Source organism: Coptis chinensis, chromosome 3 (assembly GCF_015680905.1).
Source record: "Coptis chinensis isolate HL-2020 chromosome 3, ASM1568090v1, whole genome shotgun sequence".
Taxonomy (NCBI): Eukaryota; Viridiplantae; Streptophyta; class Magnoliopsida; order Ranunculales; family Ranunculaceae; genus Coptis; species Coptis chinensis.
Window position 1 is genome coordinate 113094269 of NC_141458.1, and position 22057 is coordinate 113116325.

The 22057-nt window shown below is 36.3% G+C and overlaps 1 protein-coding gene across 1 annotated transcript; it reads left to right on the forward strand.

Moving 5' to 3' along the window:
* Positions 1–2084: 2084 nt before the first annotated feature.
* On the forward strand, positions 2085–2558 carry LOC147513110 (protein FAR1-RELATED SEQUENCE 5-like). The gene has a single exon (XM_086598858.1). It carries the CDS (start codon positions 2085–2087, stop codon positions 2556–2558), a length of 474 nt encoding a protein of 157 aa, XP_086454984.1.
* Positions 2559–22057: the final 19499 nt, after the last annotated feature.

The following is a 22057-nucleotide window of genomic DNA, read 5'->3' on the forward strand; positions in this document are numbered from 1 at the left end:
CCCAAAACTGTAGTTTTAACCCCTTAATAATCATACTTTTAGACCAATTATGTGAGTAATAAGTAAGAGTTAATACTGATTACGTGTTTTTATGTATTTCAGGCTTCAAAGTCAATTATGTACAGGAATGTGCCACTTTGATGAGATAAAGGAGCAATGGTTGGTTACTAAGGAGTTCGGTGATTAAAGGCCAAGATTCAAGAAGACGAAGCCTTTGTAAAGCCTGGTCAAAAGATGAAAAGTCAAAGTCCACGCTTGCGTAAACAAAGGCACAAAGTCAATAGAACTTCCAAGACCATATCTTTAGACTCAGACCTCAGAATTGGGCCTACCTTATGTCAAAACGACCGCTCGGAAAGAGCTTTCCAATGGTCCAAGCCTTGACCCAATCAAAGGAGCAGAAGTGGACGAAAAGTCTGTTGAAGCGAACTGCAGCTGAAGAGGCCTTTTGGACCCGAAGAATTGGTTTTGGGGCTGATTCTCCGCCCAAAACATGGCTCCAAGCCCATGCACGATTTTTGGATCTGAATGTATAAAAACAAAAGCTTAGCTCTTTATTAATGGTAGCTAGTTAGACCTAAATTAATATATAGAATTCTAGATCTGTTTTAATTAATTAATTAAGTTTTAGTTCCATTACAATTCTTGTTTTAGATTAAATTCTTGAATGATTGTTCTTGATTGATTAGATAAATAAAATAGTTATTATTCAATTTCGTTCTTTTGTCATTTCCATTCTAGATCTAATTTAAATTTTGTTCTTATTCCATTCCAGCCATTAAATTAGATTCATTATTGTTTAATTAAGTAAATCTCAATTTCTTACATTATGTTTAGTTTAGATTCAATGGAAAATGTTAGTTTGATGACTCAAGGCTAAAACCTCCATTAGAGGGGTTGATGAAGCCTTGATGAAAACTTAGTGGTTAGTATAGAATTGGTTGTAGAATCTATTCCACTCTAGAAGGTCGTGGTTTAGCCATGAGAATGGGTGGACGACCTCACATGCTAGTTAGTATCCCGGTAGGAATGCCATGAACACTAGGGATTAGACTCGAAATTCTTGCCGGAAAACGTAAGAATCGAGATCGACAATCTATACTAGGTTATTAAGTTGGATTCGAGGTGGATTTAATTCCCCTCTATTTCTTTTTATCTAGAGTCAAACAATCAGATTTCCGTAGCTTTCATAGATTAACTTTAGTTTATATTATATCTTGTTATTTAAATTAACGCCTTGTTAGCATACATTTTAAGAAAAGCTCTCATTGACTTAAGACTGATTTCTTAGACTTAGAAGACAATCCATGCTAGGGAACTAGAGTGGAACGAACTTCCTACTCCAATTTAGTGCAATTCGTGATCGAGAGTAGAAGCTTTGATAATTGAGATAGTAAAAGATTAGTTTTAGTTTACTTTACGGATTGAATTCGTTCATTTTCAGTAGACTATTATTCATTTTGATTATCAAACCGGGATGAGGAAAATTTATTATATGAATGGAGATGCTAGCACACTTGTTTCCTGCATGAAAAACAAGTTGAAGATTGATCCAGAATTTTACTACTCATACGAGCTGAATGAACTTAGCCAATTGGTCAGATTCGACATCTCGTGCAGATTACAGTTGTTTTGGTGATGTGTTATTGTTTGATTCAACATACCAGACAAATCAATACAAAATGCCAATTGTCGTATTTGCTGGAGTGAACAATCATAGACAAACTATTGTATTTGGTTTTGCAGTTATGACTAGTGAGTCAGAGCAGTTTTACATTTGGGCGTTAGAGCGTTTTCTTACAGCGATGGGCGGTAAGGCACCTACGTCGGTCATAACAGATAGAAATCATGCAATTCGCAAGGCTATTAAAGCTACCTTACCTAGTGCTAAACATCGCTTATGTGCTTGGCACGTTCTGAAAAATTGTATTGACAATGTTCATGTCTCTGGATTTCAAAGGGACTTTTGTTCACTCATGTTTATGAAATATTCAAAAGAAGAGTTTGACCAAATGTGGGAACATTTGTTAGAAGCACACCAGGTCCATGACCATGAGTAGGTGAAGAAGATATACAAAAAGAGGATGAGGTGGGCAGAGGCATATCTTCGAGGCGCATTCTTTGGTGGTTGTAGAACCAACCAACATTGTGAAAGCATGAACTTTGTTATACGGCTTCATGTAAAGCCTGGTTTAAAAATGGTTGAGCTCTATGGAAAAATGGAGCTAGCACTTGAGAAGATCCGGCACCGTGAGCATGAAGAAGAAGTTATTACTTTGACAACCAAGCCGATAATTGTGACCCACCTGACTGAGTATGAAAATCAGGCGATCTCCATCTATACACGGGCGGTTTTTAATGTGTTTAAGATGCAATTGCAGCAAGAGGCATTGTACATTGTTGATTCAATGAAGGATCATCAAGGTTACAATATTCGTTACTACACTTTGCATCGTCATTTGTATAGGCATTGCAAGTTTATTGTGGAATACAATGTTGTTGATCAAAACGCTAAGTGTTCTTGTGGTCTATTTGAGTCATTTGGTTTTCCATGCTGACACATAATTTCCGACTTAAAAAATGAAGACGTCGCTGAAATACCCTCTAGTTGCATTTTATTGAGGTGGACGCGACATGTGAAAACAGTCATTCCTACTGTTACTTCGGTTAATGTTCATAATGAAGCAACTTCTGCTATTTGTTATAGTGAGCTTATGGGGATTTGCAAGAATATTTGTTTGAAGGCTTCCAAAACTAAAGAAGCTAGTGAAGAGTTCAAAGATTCCTACATTTTTATCTTATGTCAAGAGAGAGATCCTATCAACTGCTTAAGAAAATCCTCAAGTTCCCGTTAAGGAGCCATCAGATACTCATGGATAGGGGTGTAAAATGGGCCGGGCTGGCCCAGCCCCCTTATGCTATGAGGGTCGGGCCTTTGAGGGCCAACACTTGAATTATACAGCCCTTGCCCTCACCTCAGCCCCTTTTAGAAAACTATGGGCCGGGCCTGAGGGCCGGGTCTATGGGTCAGGCTGTACAACTTGTCAATTATTCAAAACTCTTGAATACAATTTGTTTAGACTTCATTAACATATTTGGTTTTTATCAGATTTCATTAACTGATTAACATATTCATTACAAAAATTCTTGAAAACCTATCAAACTTCATTAACATATACAATAGAATATATGAATATATTCTATAGGATAGAGGTATATCCATATAATACAGCTGTATCCTATAGAATATATTCACATATTCTAACAATATATTCATTACAAGAGAGAGAACCTTCATTACAAGACTTCATTATATCAACTACTATACTTGAAATTTACATTTCTACCCTATGTAATAATAAGTAAAACTTAAAACCCTAAGGGTATTATAAGTAATTTTGTTTAGAAAATCTAAATATCAATGAGGGCCTTAATATGGGCTTTGTGAGGGCTTTAGAGGGGGCAACCCTCATGTTTCCATATCTAGGCCCTTACCCTCCCCTCAAAACATGAGGGTCGGGCCGGCCCTGCCCTCAAATTGCATGCGGGCTTAAATTTGAGGGCTTTTTTTGTCTATGGGCCGGGTCGGGTCGGGCGGGCCGAGGGCTTGAGGGCCGTTTTTACACCCCTACTCACGGAGATGCGACCCACTTAGAACTGATACGTGATCCACCCCAGGTAGCACCTAAAGGTCGACCAAAAAGACTTAAAGGACACAATGAGACAAGGAAGAAAAGTTGTGGCGAATGTGGTGTTGTTGGGCATACAAAACCCACGTGCCCTTTAATTACATCGAGAAATTGGGGGTAACTAGTTATGTTCACCGCTTTTAGTTTTTCCAATACAAGTATCTATATTATTGAAGAACTATAATTTTTAAACATGTTGCGTTGCTAGTACTTCTATTTTTTTTTAATAACTACAATGCTATGTGTGTGTAATAGGTCCAAGTACAAACTCAAAATGTGTGAGGAAATGTACTCGATCGGCCGATTTGTTTTAAGAAGAGGAGATACATTCTACGAAAGTGGTAGGTGCTGCCATTTGCTCAATTTTGGTTTCCAAAGCTCAATATAATTCTTAATTTTTGTTCTAATATAGGTGCGTGTGGTTTTGTTGCTACGGAGAATTTCGATAAAAGGAAAGGAAGATCTCGAATCACAGTGTGGAAATTGTAAGTGAAACGGGGCATAACGAAGACTACGTGTACATGGTCTAAACCTCAATCACAAGGTAGGTACTGCATATTGAGTAGTTATATTTGGAAGGTTACAATTTTAGAATTTTCAGTCCATTTAAGTTATTACATTAAAAGGGCCAAAATATGCTATTTAACAATGCTAAAAGTAGGTGCTAAAGTCTTTGATTTGGCACAAAACTTGATGAGTCTCGCCTTTTTCGCAGAAAAATCCTATCCAAGAGGGAAGACGGATAAACATTTCTCCTTAACAAATTTGTGGACTACCGCCTCTCTATTCTGTTTGATATTCTGAAAATTTTAAGGCTTGCAACTATCTCAATGCGTATGCTAGGATCACACCAAACATCAAATATCAATCATTAAAGCACACAATATCATATCAATTTCAATTTTACGGTGGGGCAAAGATAACGTAGAAGGCATCCAAGACTAATTAGCAATTGGCTTTTAATTTAATGAACAAATGTAGCCTCATATCATTGCAACTAACATAGATAAACGGTTTACTAGAAAAAGCCTTATCTTCGAGGAGGAATACAACTAGACCAGACTGCCCTATTTTATTCAAACAAGTGCGGTTAATAAAAATTTTACGACAAACTACAATTTAACGATGATCGGAGACACCTTGCAAGGCTTACATAACTTGATCTTTAGCTTGATTTGCCAATACATTGATAACCACACCCGTACTACATCCACACAAATGTTCCAACTTTACTCTTTTTGATGGTTGGACATCCAAATGCATTTCTGGGGCATCTCTAATTTGTACAAATTTTTTTGAACATGGAACCATTGGCAACATTGCGTTCTTATTGACTTTGGGCAATGCATCAAAAACGTTCCTTTTGGATTTGATGATTTGAGATAGAAGTGATCCCCTCCATTACCGCAAATTACTTCAATAAGTTTAACTCAAACCACTCCAACAAACAGTCTAATTGCATGATAATATCATCTAAGAGGTAGTTAAAGTAAAATCCATGTAACCACAAATCTAATCAACATGAATCAAAACATAAAGAACTACCTAAAATTAATTTGATAACAGAACGTGCACCCATTTGTTACGCTTTTTGTTTCCACGGCGAGAGTACCGGTATATGTTTTACCATGGAAATCCAAAGTTGAGATGAACACTGGAATAAGACAATTTGACTGGGTAGTTGTATAAATAGGCATTTCCAAACCAATCTTCACAGCAAATTCATTAAGGATGGATTTGCAATAGGTCATATCCTGCAAGAGTGACAAAAACAAATAAAAATATATAACCTAAGAGGAAAAAGTAGAACAAGGTTTAACATAATAGTAAAATAGCATAAGTAAGGCTTAATTAAATCAAGTCGCAACATAACTATGACTTGGACATGTCTTTCTTCAATTATAGTTAAAACTTTTCTTCCTTAATACCATTTATTCCCCTCAAGTTCTTTCCCCAAGACCTTGATACCAACCTCTCAAGTCTTGACCAATAGGCCACTGGACGACACTATGATTTGGATTTTGGACATGTCATCCAAGTAAAACAGTCTAATCGCCATATAACATGAGCAAGATATCGCGCACACATCGCCGCAGCACACACACACACACACACACACACACACACACACACACACACACACGCATGCATGCAACAGACCTCATCTATTATTGGACATCCTTTGTCTTTGACCTTCTTCAATATAGATTCCATAGCAACTTTAGCAGCATTCTGTTCTGCCTCTTTCGATCTTATGTAGAAATGTCTCAACTGACATATAATTTCCCCCATCAATAGAAATAGAAGATCTAAATTGTGCCACAGTTCCAAAGCATTTAGTAGTATAGGTTGAAAGTGGCAGTTTGGATTTCTGAGCATACTCTTGCAATCGGTTCTTATGCATCATGACTTCAATTAGACCACGGGGTGTTCCCAATTAGACAAAAAAATAAAATCCATGTCAACAACTTTTTTGCACTGAGTTAAAAAGTATCTAGACAAAAAAAAAATTTTAAGTTAGAAGGGAAAAAGCAAAAAACCATTCTGCAGATTTAATCTATGATACTCATTGTCAGACACAAAACCATTCCGCAGATTTAATCTATGATACTCATTGTCAGATGTAATGTAATATGTGACTTTAAAACCTAGTCAGATTCTGTCTTTGCATTAATAGGCCATAATTATCCCCAACGATATTTGGTAACTATATAACTCATATATATGAACATGCAAACTATAAACTATAATAGTCAGAGTTTGTATATTAACTATAAACATGCAAACACATGAACCACCTCAAACACACAACCAAACTTAACGAAAAAAATCACAAGCTAATCTATCTTATCAAAACAAATATATCTTTCTATGACAGTCAATCTCATTTAAATCGAAAACCTTGAATTGTAAATAGAATCAAATCTTAGTTAAAAGATGAAACCAAAATTGAGAAGAAATCAAAGTGAAGGCTGAGAGAGAAATAGTACCTATCAAAGAACTCATGCCTTCCTAATCAATCTAAAAGGGCATGGCTCTTGTCTCTTATTTTAGGGTGGATAGTGTTTTTTTATTTTTTGGTGAAGGAGGAGGGCGATGGAGGATGAGAATGAAGAGTGATTTCTTTCTTTTTGTTTCGAGAAATCAGGAAACACATAGAGATTTATGACTTGGTTGTTTTGAGAAATCAGGAAACATGTAGAGATACTCAAATGGACTCTAAGAGGTAAACAAGGTAACTAATGAGCTAAACTGAATCTAATCAGTTAGCATTAGATTCGGAGGTTGACAAGGATTGACAAGGTAAACCAAATTTAAACAGGGTTGACAAGGTAAACAAACTTAAAAAAGAAACTGATGAGGTTATTTCGGAGGTATTTCGGAACTCCCAAACCACCCCCACAACAAGGTTCAAACCCCCACGTCTCTAGTTGTTTTCTTCATTTGTTTCCTCTACAATGCTCATTACCCTTAGAGGTGACACTTTTATTAGTATTGGTTCATTAAAAGATATCAGTGGACTTCACATTTCCGAGGTATACACCCATTTCCCGTTGCTTAGAAGTTTTTAGTTTGTCATGTTATTTTTCTTTTTGTTCCTTGGTTTTGTTACTTAGTTTCATTATGTCTCTCAAGTAGTAATTATTGTTTTTGTTCAGATAATACCTGTACCTTCTTCTTGAGAAGTAATAGAAGTTTGACTGTTTTCTAAATTTTGCTATGTTAGTTATTATATATTCGTATACTGCACCTTCTCGTTTGCGAGTCAAAATGAACGTCTAAAGGATGTTAAGGGTCAATTGTTATGCTCGACTAGAGTTATCAATATGTATTTGAAGTTTCTCAAATATTAATGTTTATTTATTTAGTTTTGATTTTCAGGTTCCAATGGAAAAACTACATAAGGAGGTGGTTGGCGTGAAGCTAGATTTATGTGCAATGAAATCGTATCTTGATGAGAGTTTTAAAGGTTTAGAGTCCCATGCCAACCAAATTGAGGATAGAGTTAAGTTGGAAATATCAGCAAAGAAATGGGAGAATGATCCTGAGATGAGACGTTTCGAAGCAGCTTTAATGGAACTAGAGAATACTCCTGTGCCAATTATTAAATATAAAGATGCTTCACCTATCACTCCTGAGCTGATGAAAGAGACAATGAAAGCAAAACGGAAGGTAAATTCATGCTAAGGATTTTATGATTAAGTAGAAACTATATTAATGAAAAGAAAAAAAGTTGCATAGTGAAATGTTGTTATACCCTTGAAATGGTGTGTGCTAGAGATTCTTTAGACAATACCCCCATAGTAACAACGAAAAAGGTGCATTCACATAATACTCATTTTACTTGTTACAAGCATGAAGATAACTATTTGTTATTGTTTTAGGTTGAGTTTGGTAAAGATATGGGTGATTGCTCCTTCTATCGCTATTTGGATTACTTCCTAGACGTTCTACAACCTTTAATTTTAGATATTGAAGATCCAAAGGGTGACGACAACTGTGGATAGGGCCTTGGCCATGACATTGGGGCATGGCGAGGAGGGCTGGGTCCAAGTACGAGTTAATCTGATTTCAGAGTTGCATGCAAGTAAGGAAGAGTACATACAGATGTTCGGTCATGAAAATGTGACTCGTTGTGAGGGAAGTCTATTACACTTTAAGGGTGATGCTCCTGAAGAGAAATGGATGTTGCTACCTGAACATGGGTATCTTGCAGCGTCAAAGTATAGCGTTGCGATTATGTATTTCTCAATGGCAGGTTGTCACACTTTTCTGCCGTTAAAGTCAGCATTCAATGAGAATGACTATAAAGTCATTGGTATTGGGCGTGTTCCAAACCACTTTTTAAAGTTGAATTTGGAAGCAAATTGTCCAATGCCAAAGATCGCGACGTTTTGGGAAAAATATCATCATGAAATCTTTGATGAGTGGAAATCATATTTCATGTCTCGCTTTGATGCATTTCCATTTGTCTCTTGTAGAGATGATCATTTGGGCGACCATGTGATTCTGAGTGATTCAGACTGACTTGGTAGGAGGCTCCTACATTGTGCGATATTTAAAATTTTCTTTTTTCATTCTACTTTTTGCGCATCCAACTTTATGACTTCTTTACACTTATTTTGAACTAATATGGTTTTTGTGTAAACCTGCAGAAGAAGACATTTCATATATTATTTTAAGCCATCTAAGTAGTAAGGATGGTTCATCATCCCAGCGACGTGACAAACATTCTCTTATTGATATTTTCAGTTAGTATTAAAAAAATATTTTTCGTTATTGAGTAGAAGTGTATGCTTTTGTTTTCTGGATTAGACTATTGACAAACATTCTCTTGTTGATGTTGTTAGTTAGTGCAACAATATTGAATTTTCTATCTGGTTGTTATTGTGATGTACTTAAGTTAAAATTTTATTATTTCTTATGCCTAAGTTGATATCCTATCAAGTTCTAAATTGATGGTGGTCAAATAATGGTATTTGATACGAGGGAAGGATATGGTACGGACGTACGGTGCTAGTGCTCCAAGTTTGTCATAACTGTGTTTTACATTGGGTGCAGATAAGTTTCTTTCTTTATTCATTTTTGTGTTTCCATTGCTATTCTGTGGCAAGTGTTTTCCTTCAACTCAATTTGGTCATTTAAATGATCTCTTGTTGCATATGCTGTTGATTTAGTCTGGTCTTGTATATGGTTCTGCCGATGTTACTTTGTAGTCTTGTATTGTACAATTACTAATATTGTTTAATATTTGCCTGTGTGTATATAGAATCGGATTAGAGCTTTCTATGATAATTTTCTCAAGTGGGGAAAACTAATGTATGAGATATATAGGGGCTTGGCAAAGAAGTTTTTCGAGAATTCAGTATATGGGATTCTGGCTGTTTTCTCCATTATCAGTTAAGAATGATACTCAAGGCAAGAAATAACAAAATGGGTTGTAATAGTTCCAGGGTAGAGGTGAAATGAGACTTGTCTATTGTCATAGCCTTAGTGCTTAACATGTGGATGCCTTGTTTAGTCTCAAGCAACCCATGTGAAGTTATTCAGCATTGAGGCTATCTTGTCTGCTTTGGTTGTTCTTTTTAATTTGAGATTGTAATGAATTTTGACATTATCTTTGTGTTAGGATGCATTCTTTATGTATAACACTTTTTTAAGGATATGGCTTGTATTTTACAATTCTACCCCTTTAGATAGGTTCAACCATATGCTTCGGTCAAGAGGTGGGATGTTGTGGCAGACCTGAGGAAAAAGATGAAAGGAAGAGGTTTGAGGAAGCTGCCAGGGTGCAGTTGGATTACCATTAGCAATGAAACCCATTCTTTCTGTGTTGCAGATAAAACACACCCTTGTTCTCCTGTGATTTATCAGATGTTAGATGACCTCATAGTAACGATGAAGGGTTTACCAATGTTCCTGATTTTGACGGTTTGCTATGAATCTGTTTGGTTGGCTCTAGAAAGGACTGATTATGAAGAGCCGAGATGGAATGCTATCTGAGCTATGGGTAAATTTAGATGGTTAGTTACTCTCACAGGAACTGTAAAGTATTTTTTATGTGATTCGCCTGGTTTCTTTTTTTATCACATCTTTTTAACTATCGTAACATTCAATACGCAATAGAATCTAGTTATGTTAACAAACTATCAAGCGAGGATCTTATGCCGAGTTGCAAGTGTCCTTCAATAGATGATGGCTAATATCGAAGTGCTAACGGATTCATTGACAACCAAAAAGATTCATGTTGATTGAGTTTTGGCTAAAAGCTTTTACTTAATGCTCGCCTACTTGATGAGGTGAATTTTAGTGTGATGCATGTGGGGCAAGAGATGTCATAATGTAGAGGTCCTCCACTTCTCAACGGTAGCCAAAAAGTCAGATATCCTTATCTGTTCTAGGTTTTGAGGGAAGTTATATACATGATATTTGGCATGCCATACTAGTTGGGATCTCATCCGTCGGTCGTCTTGTGTGATTGTAAATTGGGATATTCTTTTCTTTCTTCTTCTTCGACAATTTTTTCGTAGTTTGTAAAACTGTCTTGTATAAATGATTAAGTTCAAAGAAAAAAGGAGAGATGCATTTGCTGCATTATGAACTAGACCCTAGCTTAATGACTAATAAGTAAGTCGATTTTACTAGCTCAACAAGGATTAAGCAAAAGATTTCTGGACACCACATCCCATCCCATGCAGTGCTTTGTAGTCATGTTCCATACTTCTGGGGTCAAAGGAATCCCTCTAACAAAAATAAGATGTTAGTTAGGCATTGCTCTCTGTACCAGTTAGAAGATGCATGGGTGATGTTACCTGTTTTCCCAACTAGCATTCGATCAGCTCTAAGTTATACAAGTAATGCACCCACTTCAATCTACTACACTATCCGTTTCTTTTAAAGCCTATTCAAATAGCAACTTATTTAGAAATATTATATAGCTCCAGTGGCAAACCAACAGAAACACTCCAGACCTTCTTATAAGTAATTCAAACTACATACTAAGATACACCCAAAGCAAGATGAGCATCTCGCTTTTGTAGGCACACCACAGGCCAAATGTAGCCTCACAAATCCACGACCAATCTGAAACTGCTATGAGAGAGGTCCGTTTCTTTAATTTTCCTAATTTTCAAGTTTATCCGTTGGTGGTTGACGGTTGAGGAAGAAGAAGTAGCAAGCAGGTGTAAGGAATATTGTAGCATATGCACCACGTATGGAAGTACTCTAATCAAGGAACAAAGCAGTGAGGTTGAAGTGAAGTCTAAGAAAAGCACACTACACCAGATAATAGACAAGGTCATCCAGTGGCTCGCAGTACATAATAGTATAATACACAGAGCAAGATCAAAGCTTTCGGTGGAAGGTGATCAATAACAAAAAGTAATGAATTAACTTTGTAATATTTTCATCAAAATTATTCTCTAGTTTACAATTCTTCCTAAGAGTATATTTGGAACCAATCCTCTAATAATGGAAATTCCCACGACTATATGCTAATCTAACATAAACTTTTCTGATAAATAGGTGTAGTAACCTTCATTATTTCTTTTATCCGACAAACTGATATCTTCAAACTGAATGCTAATAAGCACAAATCCGACATTCTATCAAAATCGAAACATGACAACACAAGGAGCTTGATGGTTAATAAGTGAATCCGAGGCCCCCTCTATGCTCTCTAGGTAGACCTTTGACGCAATCAATTTACACAAGCTACACCAAGAACCAACAAGAACCAAATTTCAACTGAAAGAAGCACTTGAAACAAAAAATGGAATTAATAGATGAATAATATTATAGAGAAATATTTTACCAAGCTATATCGTGGAAACCAAGGGGATGTGTCAAAGGCTCTTTCTAATAACCCTTAGGATCATATGTAAGATCCCTCACAATTCAGAGAATGGATGAAGTGTAAAAAACTTAGAGATCATTTCACGTTAAAGAGTTACTACACTAATGCATCATCATCATCATCACATAGCTTACTTAAAAGATGCATCAAAATTTTGAGTACTTGTTTTTATATAAAAGATGGACATATTACGAAGTTATAGATGTTCAAGGCAGTTATGTTAGCATATCGATTGCATCATCAATATTTCGACTACTGCTTTTTATATGAAAAACGAAGTATATACAAGGCGATAAGTGTTAGCATATCGAGACAAACAGCATCTTTGTCGATCTGAACACTAAATTGAAGAGTTGTATCTTAATGAAAATAATATATTTACTAAAAAACGCTAATAAATGGCCATAATAGCTTCTAACCTACTCTGTATATGACAAACTATTATGTAGATTTCCATTTGCACCTATCTTGAATTGCCTCTAATTACTTCCAATAAGATCTCATCTATGCATATTGCTAAAAAATTTACTTCGCAAGAAATTTTCAGTATTCCATTTTTTTCAATCGGTAATTTTTAGTTTCCTATTCTAGCTTTCCTGTTCAACACCGATTACATGGTAATATCGTAAAGTAAAGACTAACCAGGGGCGAAATATGTAACAAAATTGGAGTCAGTGGATGAGGGAGGGCTGACTGGCAGATCGTCGATATTGGGTACAAGAAGGCCATGCAGCTCTTCGTCTTCTTCCTCTTGCTGATGAGGTGACGCCGTTTTAGTATTTTTGTGTCCGTCGTTCATTGGATTATCTAGGACATTGTGAAAGAAGAGAAGAGAACACAAGTGAGAGTGCTTTTTCATATTTAAAGTCATTCTTAAACACTTATTTTCAATTGTATCAGTTTTGAGGTGAAGGAGGAGGCGATGAAGGTTGAGAATGAAGAGTAATTTTCTTTTTCTTCTTTGGATTTTGGAAGCACGTAGAGATTTGGTAACTTGGTGTAGCCAGTTAGACAATCGATCTACCGGTTTTACCCTTTATACATTTTCTCATCTTTATAGGGTAAGATGACAGATGTGTGCTCCAGTTATGCGCATTGAGACTCATTTCAAGCCCTGCGCATTGTAGATTTGGTATTTTTTTTATATAGTGGAAACTACTGTACAAGGAAAAAAACTAGATGCAGAGGCTTTGACTATAACTACCCACGTAATGTGGAAGTGGATAAATTAGTTATTGGGATTTGTAACTGTTTTATTCTTTTTTTTACCCTTATATAACTACCAAATTAAATATTTTCACTAAAAATAATAATGTTTGATTATAGCTACATGTTTTGCATTTTAAAATACATATGTATCACAAATTAAAACCACACCCATGTAATAAACTTATTTTAAAATACATAATGCATTTTAAAATATAGATGAGTTTCTGCATTTTAAAATGCGCACAAATACAAAATGCATTTTATTATGCAATAGGTTCGACAATGCAACAAGTTAGGTTTTGGGGGTTAGAATTTAGTGTCTTGAGGTTTAGAGTTTAGGCTTAGGGTCTAGTTTAGTGGGATTTAAGATTTAGGCTTAGGGTCTAGTTTATTGAGATTTAGAGTTTATGGTTTAGGCTTAGGGTCTAGTTATAGGGATTTAAGGTTTAGCGTTTAGAGGTTCGGGGTTGAGGATTAGGGTACGTCTAGTGACAAATGCCTATGGGAGACACAGTACTTTTAGTTTTTACACTATATGTATTTTAAAATGCAAAGTAGGTTATTATAAGTTAATTCTATTGTTTTTAAAATGTTACTCGAGTTAAAATGCATTTTAATAATTCTTTAAATAAATGATTACTTTCAATCGCATTTTAAAATTCTTGAAATTTTAAGAGATTATGAGAGAAGTAGTTGTACATGTAAATAATTAAAGGATGGTTAAAGAGATTATGAGTTAACATGTCAAATTCTAGTTTTAGTCCAACTTGATGTTCAAACTAAAAATATTATGTCTCTCTATTTGGAGTCCAAACAGTTTTTAACCGACTCCCTTAAACTAATTTTCTGAATTTAAATTGTTTATCACTCTGAGTTTCAAATGGAGTTTTAGGATTGCCTAAAATTCTTTACACCAATCAGAAATGACTGCATTCGCCCATTCCCATTTTCTATTGGGTCGTAAAAATAGTACAAATGAATAAAAAAAACTACTGAAATATAAATCTAACTCTAGTTATGGAAGCGGTTAAATCTTATATGCATCATAACGTGGCACGAACAATAATTCTAAATTGGGTAAATTAAGTAGTATTACCCCCACTAGATGAGCCAATTAGAATTCCCTCCTAGATGGGAAATTAGGGTCTCTTAACGGGTAGGGGTGGGGGTGGAGGTGGAAATCCTAATTGGCTCATTTAGTTGGGGTAATACTAGTTAATCCTTCCAAATATTATCAGCATCAACCCTCAGAATTTGGCGCCTTAATGACTTCAAATCGAACTGGATGAGAAGAAACTCGCATGATACCTTGTATGCACAAACTGGGAAGAAGATAAAAGTTGATGGCATGCAAATGAAAATATGATAGCCTGATACAGTTATCATATTTTCATGGGTTGCAATATAATATCCAGCTGAAGATCATTCAACAAAATTATGCATAACGTGGAATATTTGCATATCCACAAGCAGATATGCCAGCTAAACTCAATGCAACTTGTTTGCACCACTCGACTTGCAAATTCTTTACTAATAATAATTTGCCTTACTATTTACCATTTCAATTATACATCTAAACTACATAACAAATACCCAGCTTGCCAGAAGATAGCATTCAAAGGAAATGATAAGCCCAAAAATGCCTCTAGAAAATTTATTTACCGTTTCGTACTGTTGTTTAAGCGTCTCATTCTTTAGATTGTGGGTGTCACTGCAAAAAAAATCAAAATGGCTAATGAGGAAAAGGAAAACAAAAGTTGAATAAAGTTTGTTGAATTCAGTATTTCACTGTAAAGCAACCAAAGGGCACAAGATTGTAATCACTGTAATCCTTTGTAACGTTGGAGACCTGTACAAGGTTCTCACAAGCTCACGATGTAACATTCTTTCGTCTTTTGCTATCAATATAAACAATCACCCTTTAGCAAAAAAAAAAAGGAGAAAAAAACAGATAGAGCTTAAAGCTTCATTGATTTGCAGTTCCGTGGATATGGCTAGCTGGCTACTATTGATTAGATCTAATCGTTATGCCTTTGGTGAGTACAAGCAAGGTAATTATAACACCCCGTGTTTTATTAATTATATTTTTCTAGTACAATAAATAATAATAATAATAAAAATGGATAAAGATTATAAAGAGATAGGGAAAAGAGGATAAATCCCATTCCCTATTTTTGAGGGGTTTTCAAATAATAAAAATGAGAAACACGTAAGAGTTGAGGGGGAGAGTTGAAAACACTGAGGAAAAAAGAGAGTTTTACTGAGGGAGGAAAAGAGAGGTTTCTTCTTTGGAAATTTTTCGATATCTCATCGATAGTCGGAGCTAATCACGGGTGAGTAGACATTTTTATCTTTCACTGAACCAATATTTTTAAGTCTGTTTAAAAACTTTAATGTCTGATATCTGCTAATTATTTTCTGTTAAATTATTCTTCAGTGTTATTCTACATACTGTTTATTATATATACTGTTCGACTTAGTCTACGGTACTGTGATCGACTTAGTTTGGATACTGTGTAAACAAACCTATGTGATAAAAAGATGATTATGAATCAATTTTAATTATTTATACACGTTTTATATAAACTTGTTACTGTTGGAATTGTTTAGTTTGAGGTAAACCGATTTTTATTGGGTTTTGGGTTGAACTGTTGATGTATGTCGGGTTGATTTGGGTTGTTGTTTGAATTAGAAATGGTGACTGTTGGGTTGGTGGTTTCGGTGGTGTTTGGTAGTTGTAGAGGAGCTGTTGAAGCTCCAAAGGTTGTTAATGGTGTCTTCGAGGCGATTTTAGAGAAGTAGGGGATGTGAGTTTTGTTTATACCAAAAGGTTGGGTTTTTTATAGGGAGCAAAACCGAACCTTTTGGTGGTGTTTGGCTGTTTCGGTGGTGGTGTGGGCTTTTGGGAAAGAAGGAGGAAGAAGAAAGACCAGCAACGATGTTGTTCTTTTCGTTGGGCTTGGGCTTGGGCCAAAATACTTGTGGGCTTAATTGTTTGTTTTAGATATTTACATATGGGCTTTAGTTCTAGTTGGGCTTGGAAAAGGCTAAAGGCTTTTGGGCCTATGTTTTGTTGAGTTGGGTCTGATCAGTTTTGTGTGGACCAGGTCTGTTGAGTTGAGTGGACCGGATTCTTTTAATTTAGGTGGGCTTTAGGTTAGAGTTTGTTTTTGGGTTGAATCTGTGTCTGATCTGGAATCGAGTTTTCACCTAGTTAGGGTCAGATTCAAACTCTTGCCAAAACATGAAAAAATAAGTTTTATGTGTCTGCTTTCCAACCCAATTGGCCTCGTCACATTCCGAGGTCTTTGGAGATAGATATAAGGTCTGGAAGTTTGGTTGACAGAAAACAATGCGTCAGAAATCAGTTTCTGCGCACTGTGTTCAAGTCCAGTTTTAAAATAGTTAGGGTGAGAGTTAGATTTTTATAAAACATAAAAGAGTAATATTTGGAAGTATTCTTTCTATTCCAATTGGCCTCATCGCATTCCGAGTCTGGTGGAATTAATTATGGTGTTTGGAAGTTTGATTGGCAGAAAACAGTGCGTTAGAAATCAGTTTATGTGTACTGTGTTTGAGCCTAGTTTTGGTACATTTAGAATGATATTGAGTATTTTTGTAAACCATGAGAAAGTAAGTTCTGTGTGTCAGCTTTTCAACACAAAAAGCCTTGTCTCGTTTGGACACCTGGGGAAAGAGTTGAGCCATTCGGAAGATAGTCCGTCAGAAATCTAATTTGCTGAAGATTAGGATTTTTACCGTTTTCGACCTAAGTTTTCTTCTAGATGGCCTGAGGTTGGGACTTCGAGTTCTACATGAAAAAGTATATCTACATACCTTAGTTTCTAAATAATTAAGTTACATGTCATTTGGATGAATGTAGGAAAAACTATAGCATTAACTATGTGGCTGATAAGAACTACGAAGGCTTGATTCCAATCCTAAAAGATTTGGATACGTAGGCAGCTTTGAACAAAAGTGCAGCCACTATATCTATAATATATATATTAGTTTGTGTGATAACTATGTGATTGTGTTAGAAATTACTGTTGTTTTGAGACTACATAAATATATATGTGTGAGATAGAAGTTATAGACTTTAGTATATGTGGATATGTTTTGGACATTAGTGTGTGTAGACTTGAATTTGGGCTAATGAACTATTTGTTTACAATATTGTATATATGAGTGTGGTTATGTAAATTGTATTTGTTTGATTATAAGTCTGTTTACATTCAATGATATTTAAGTGCTTGAATTGCCTTTGACGCTTTAAAAATGACTCTCCGCATGTGTGGTCTGTTTTGACATGAGTAATGCTAGTATAATTATAAGTGATAATAATGTTTTAATGTGTCGCCCACATCTTTAGAACTCTCCACGCCTCAGGATTTGGTAATGAGATATTATGACTTGTGATGTCATGTGATAGATAGGTATTCATTGAATGTGCCATGAATGACCCAATAGTTTGGACTGCCCTAGAGAGGAACTAAGGTATTCGCCTTGCTGGTTGGTCATATTCCTTCAATGTACGGGAATGTAGGTTTGGGTATTCCCTGAATGTGGCGGGAATGACTCAGGGCATTCATTGAATGTGTCATGAATGGCCCGTTAGTGTTATGATGGGTATTTCTTGAATGTGGCGGGAATGACCCAAGGTATTCATTGAATGTGCCATTAACGACCGGATATTTTGTTATGCCCAAAGAGGCTTTGTGATTATGTGTATGGAAAGCCCAGAGATGGCTGTGACTCACAAGTTACGAGTTTACAAGATGAAAGTATGTTTCCTGGAGGCGATATCCCGCTTGGGACATATGTCTTGTAGTGGTACTCGGTGTGAGTGAGGCACACAGATATATATGATTTGGCAAATGTGTGTAGTGCAAATCGTGGAGTAGGAACTAAAGGTTGGGTTGTGTTTTTAATAAATGAGTCAACGAGATAATTAATAAGCAAAGTAAAATATTGATTTTACGTGTGATGGAGTTTTTGCATATGATGTATATGATTTCTTATGAAAAATGTTTATGTGGTTTGTGTGAGTTGATACTCACAAAGGATGGATGTACTCCTTGGGTGTGATATTTCCCGTTCTCATAAGTAGACGAGTGGTTTTTAAGTAAAAATATATGAATTGTGTGATGTTATGATAGTGAAGTGTGACTGTGAATAATATTAGTAAATGATTGTGATTTCTATGTGACTGCGAAATGACTATAACTTGATATGTTATTACGAAAATATTAATGACTTGTGATAGTCTGAGATCTATGGTTATGCACGCAGAAACTTTATGACATAATGATGTCATATGAATGACTACCCTTGATATATGTATTATGATAAGTGGTATTCCCCGAATATGCGGGACGAACCAGGTTATATCAATTAGACTTAAATGTCTTAAATGAGGTTTGGTTATAAATGGTAATTTGATTGACTGAGATAAATCATTTTTATTGAGATGTCTAACTCTGTTTTGCAGGAGGGTAGGATCTATTAATATTTTCTATAGGGACGTAAATATCCTACCCTAAGACGACGTGTTAGCTTAAAGGTAAGGTATACCAAACTCATATTTAATTAGGTTATCATGTGTGCATTTACTAAATAGAATGTAAGTGATATTTATGTTGGAAGTTATTTTGGAAAGTGGGAATTATGAGTACGGTTATATGAGATTATTGGAATTTGTATATTGTGGGTGAAATCTTACTTGGGAAGAAACTACACGCCGTTTTGGAAAACGGAACTATATTGTCTTCCAAGTTGAAATGGTTGGTAATGTTATATTTATTAATTTGAAAGATTATTATATATATTTTGTTGTTAATCTACTCATACCAGCAAATTCAATTTGTTGACCCATGTTTGCTTTGTTTTGCAACATGGGTGTGTTCTTGGGAACATAGATGGTGGAGTGCAGTGGATAAGGACACATGATTTGGAGTTTCTCTTGGAGTCTTCTGGTTTAAGATTTTTTGAAGAGTTGGTTAGTTTCTTTGTAGTTTAATAATGTGATTTAAGGATTGTTCCTTTTAGTTTCTTTTGATTTCAGTTTCGTATATATCGTGTTTGATAACAGGGTTTTGGGTTTTGTTTCACCCCGGATTTCCAGATAATTAAATATAATTGTTTTAAATATTGTTATGAAATTTGGGGTGCGACAGTAATCCCTCTACTCTCTTGTCTTTTCACATTTCTCCTTTTGTCTGATATGACCGGGTCAGAAGTCCCCCAAGGTTGGAATACAAGAGCCAATAAATTAACACAAATGATAATAAACTACATATTCGAGAATCAATGCAACCAACTAACCTGTCCTCCATCCATATTATTTGTACAAATCCCCTAGGCAAGTCTCATACTCTGGGAGGATGAGGGTCCATGCCGGACAATAAGTGCCCTAACTATTTTCCTCAAAGATTTGATCTTTGTCGTGACATAAATGTTGAGATCTTTAGGCATCAAACCATCAAAAATGCTCCCACTCTCACATGCCTCCACATAGATTACCTACAGACATTGAAGCCATTGGACTCTCGATAAAAACATAGGGCGATTATGACACAATTTTGGAGGTAATTCTATATATGCAAGACCTTGCATACTGATATCTTAAATGTCTGTCTAAGAAGCGCAAACTTAAATGCACCAGGTGTTGGGGTTTAACACCGATACTAATCGATTCCACACAACACAAATAACTTGTATTTGAACAATAACAACTCCAGACAACAATCTAAATATTTCCTACAACCAAACTAACATGCCCAACTTGCTAAACAACTATTAACAACAGATAATAATGTAAAATAGTAAAAGCATACCACAACACAAAGATATATCAAGGTTCGGCCAATGGTGCCTACTTCCACAAAAGCTAATCCTTTTATAAAGCAGGAAGGAAGATTACAATCACTCCTTGCAGTATCTTACCTTACTAGACCACTCCTCTCTCTTTACAGACTTGTTTACCTGTAAAGGTTATTTCTCAATCTTGATTGCTTTCAAGATTGGGTTTCCTCTATGTGTGCTGTGTATTTTCGTGTCTCAACATGTGTTAGGTTTTGCCAAAAACCCAAACCTTATATTGCAAACTCGCGGTTTCGCAAAAATAGAAATCCTGACGAAAATAGGCATGGGCGTGGGGGTGCCTTGAGCAAGGCCAAAGTCAAGCGCGCGCGCCCTAAAAACACTAGAGGTTGCCCACAGCATGGGCGCGGGCCATGCCTTGAGCAAGACTAATCTGAGCGCGTGCGCGCTCAAGCTTCTCCACGCAAGCTGAATTCCTTTCTCCTCATGTGAGGGATAACTCCAACAATCTCTCCCCCTCCTGAATAGTGAGGGAGGATACCTCCATGCAATTTCCAAATCAACAGGAGGAGTCTGCTATTCTTTCGGCAATAGCACAACAAACATCAAACTTACCTTTTGGTAAGACTTTGGTCATCATATCCGACCCATTCTTGTCGGTATGGATCTTCTCGATACATAAATGCTTGTCTTCGAGTACTTATCTAATTCAATGATAACGCACGTGTATGTGCTTGGATCTAGAATGAAAACTCGGATTCTTGCTCAAATAGATGGTGCTCTGACTGTCAAATAGAACTACAAACTGTTTCTGCTTTAGCCCTAGTTCATCAAAGAACCTCTTCATCCATAGCAACTCTTTGCAATACTCAGTGGCTGCAATATACTTGGCTTCTGTAGTGGAGAGGGCAACACATTTTTGCAACTTAGATTGCCAAGAAACTGCTCCCCCTGCAAAAGTAACCAGATAACCGGAGGTGGACTTCATCGAGTCAACATCACCTACCATGTCTGCATCAGTGTAGCCTTCAAGTAAGGGCTTACTCCCACCAAAACACAAACACGATTTGGAAGTGCCCTTGAGATATCTCAATATCCACTTAACACCTCCCCAATGCTCCTTTTTCGGCTTGGACAGAAATCAGCTTACAACACCAACGGCGAAAGCAATATCCGGTATTGTACACACCATTGCATACATCAAGCTGGCCACTATGGATGCATAAGGAATCTTTTCTATCTGACTCTGCTCATGCTCACCCTTTGGACACATCTCTTTGGTCTTGCGGAACTGGCCACCAAACGAACAACTGATTGGTTTCGCTTGATCTATGTTGAATCTCTTCAATACTTTCTCGATGTAGCTTTCTTGAGAAAGCCACAACTTCCCACTCTTTCTGTCACGAGTGATCCGCATCCCAAGTATCTACTTTGTTTGACCCAAATCATTCATCTTAAAGGACTTACTCAAGTCTTTCTTTAGCTTGAATATCTTGTTGATGTTTGGGCCAACTATCAACATATCATCCACATATAACAAGAGCACTATGAAATTCCCGTCTGGAAATTTCTGAACGAACACACAATGATTGGAAGCAGACTTCTTGTATCCTTGCTTCGCCATAAAGGAATCAAACTTTATGTACCACTGTCTCGGTGCTTGCTTAAACCCATACAAGCTCTTTATCAGCTTGCATACTAGGTGCTCCTTGCCTTTGACCTCAAACCCCTTTGGCTGGTCCATGTAGACATCTTCTTCAAGGTCTTCATGAAGAAAAGATTTCTTAACATCTAGCTGCTCAACCTCCAGGTTCATACTTGCGGTCATACCCAATACCACCCGGATAGAAGTTATCTTCACTATAAGAGAGAAAATCTCATCAAAGTCAATCCCTTTCCTTTGACCGAATCCCTTCACAACAAGGCGAGCTTTGTGCCTTGGGTGTGGATTGTTCTCCTCATGTTTGACCTTTTAGATCCA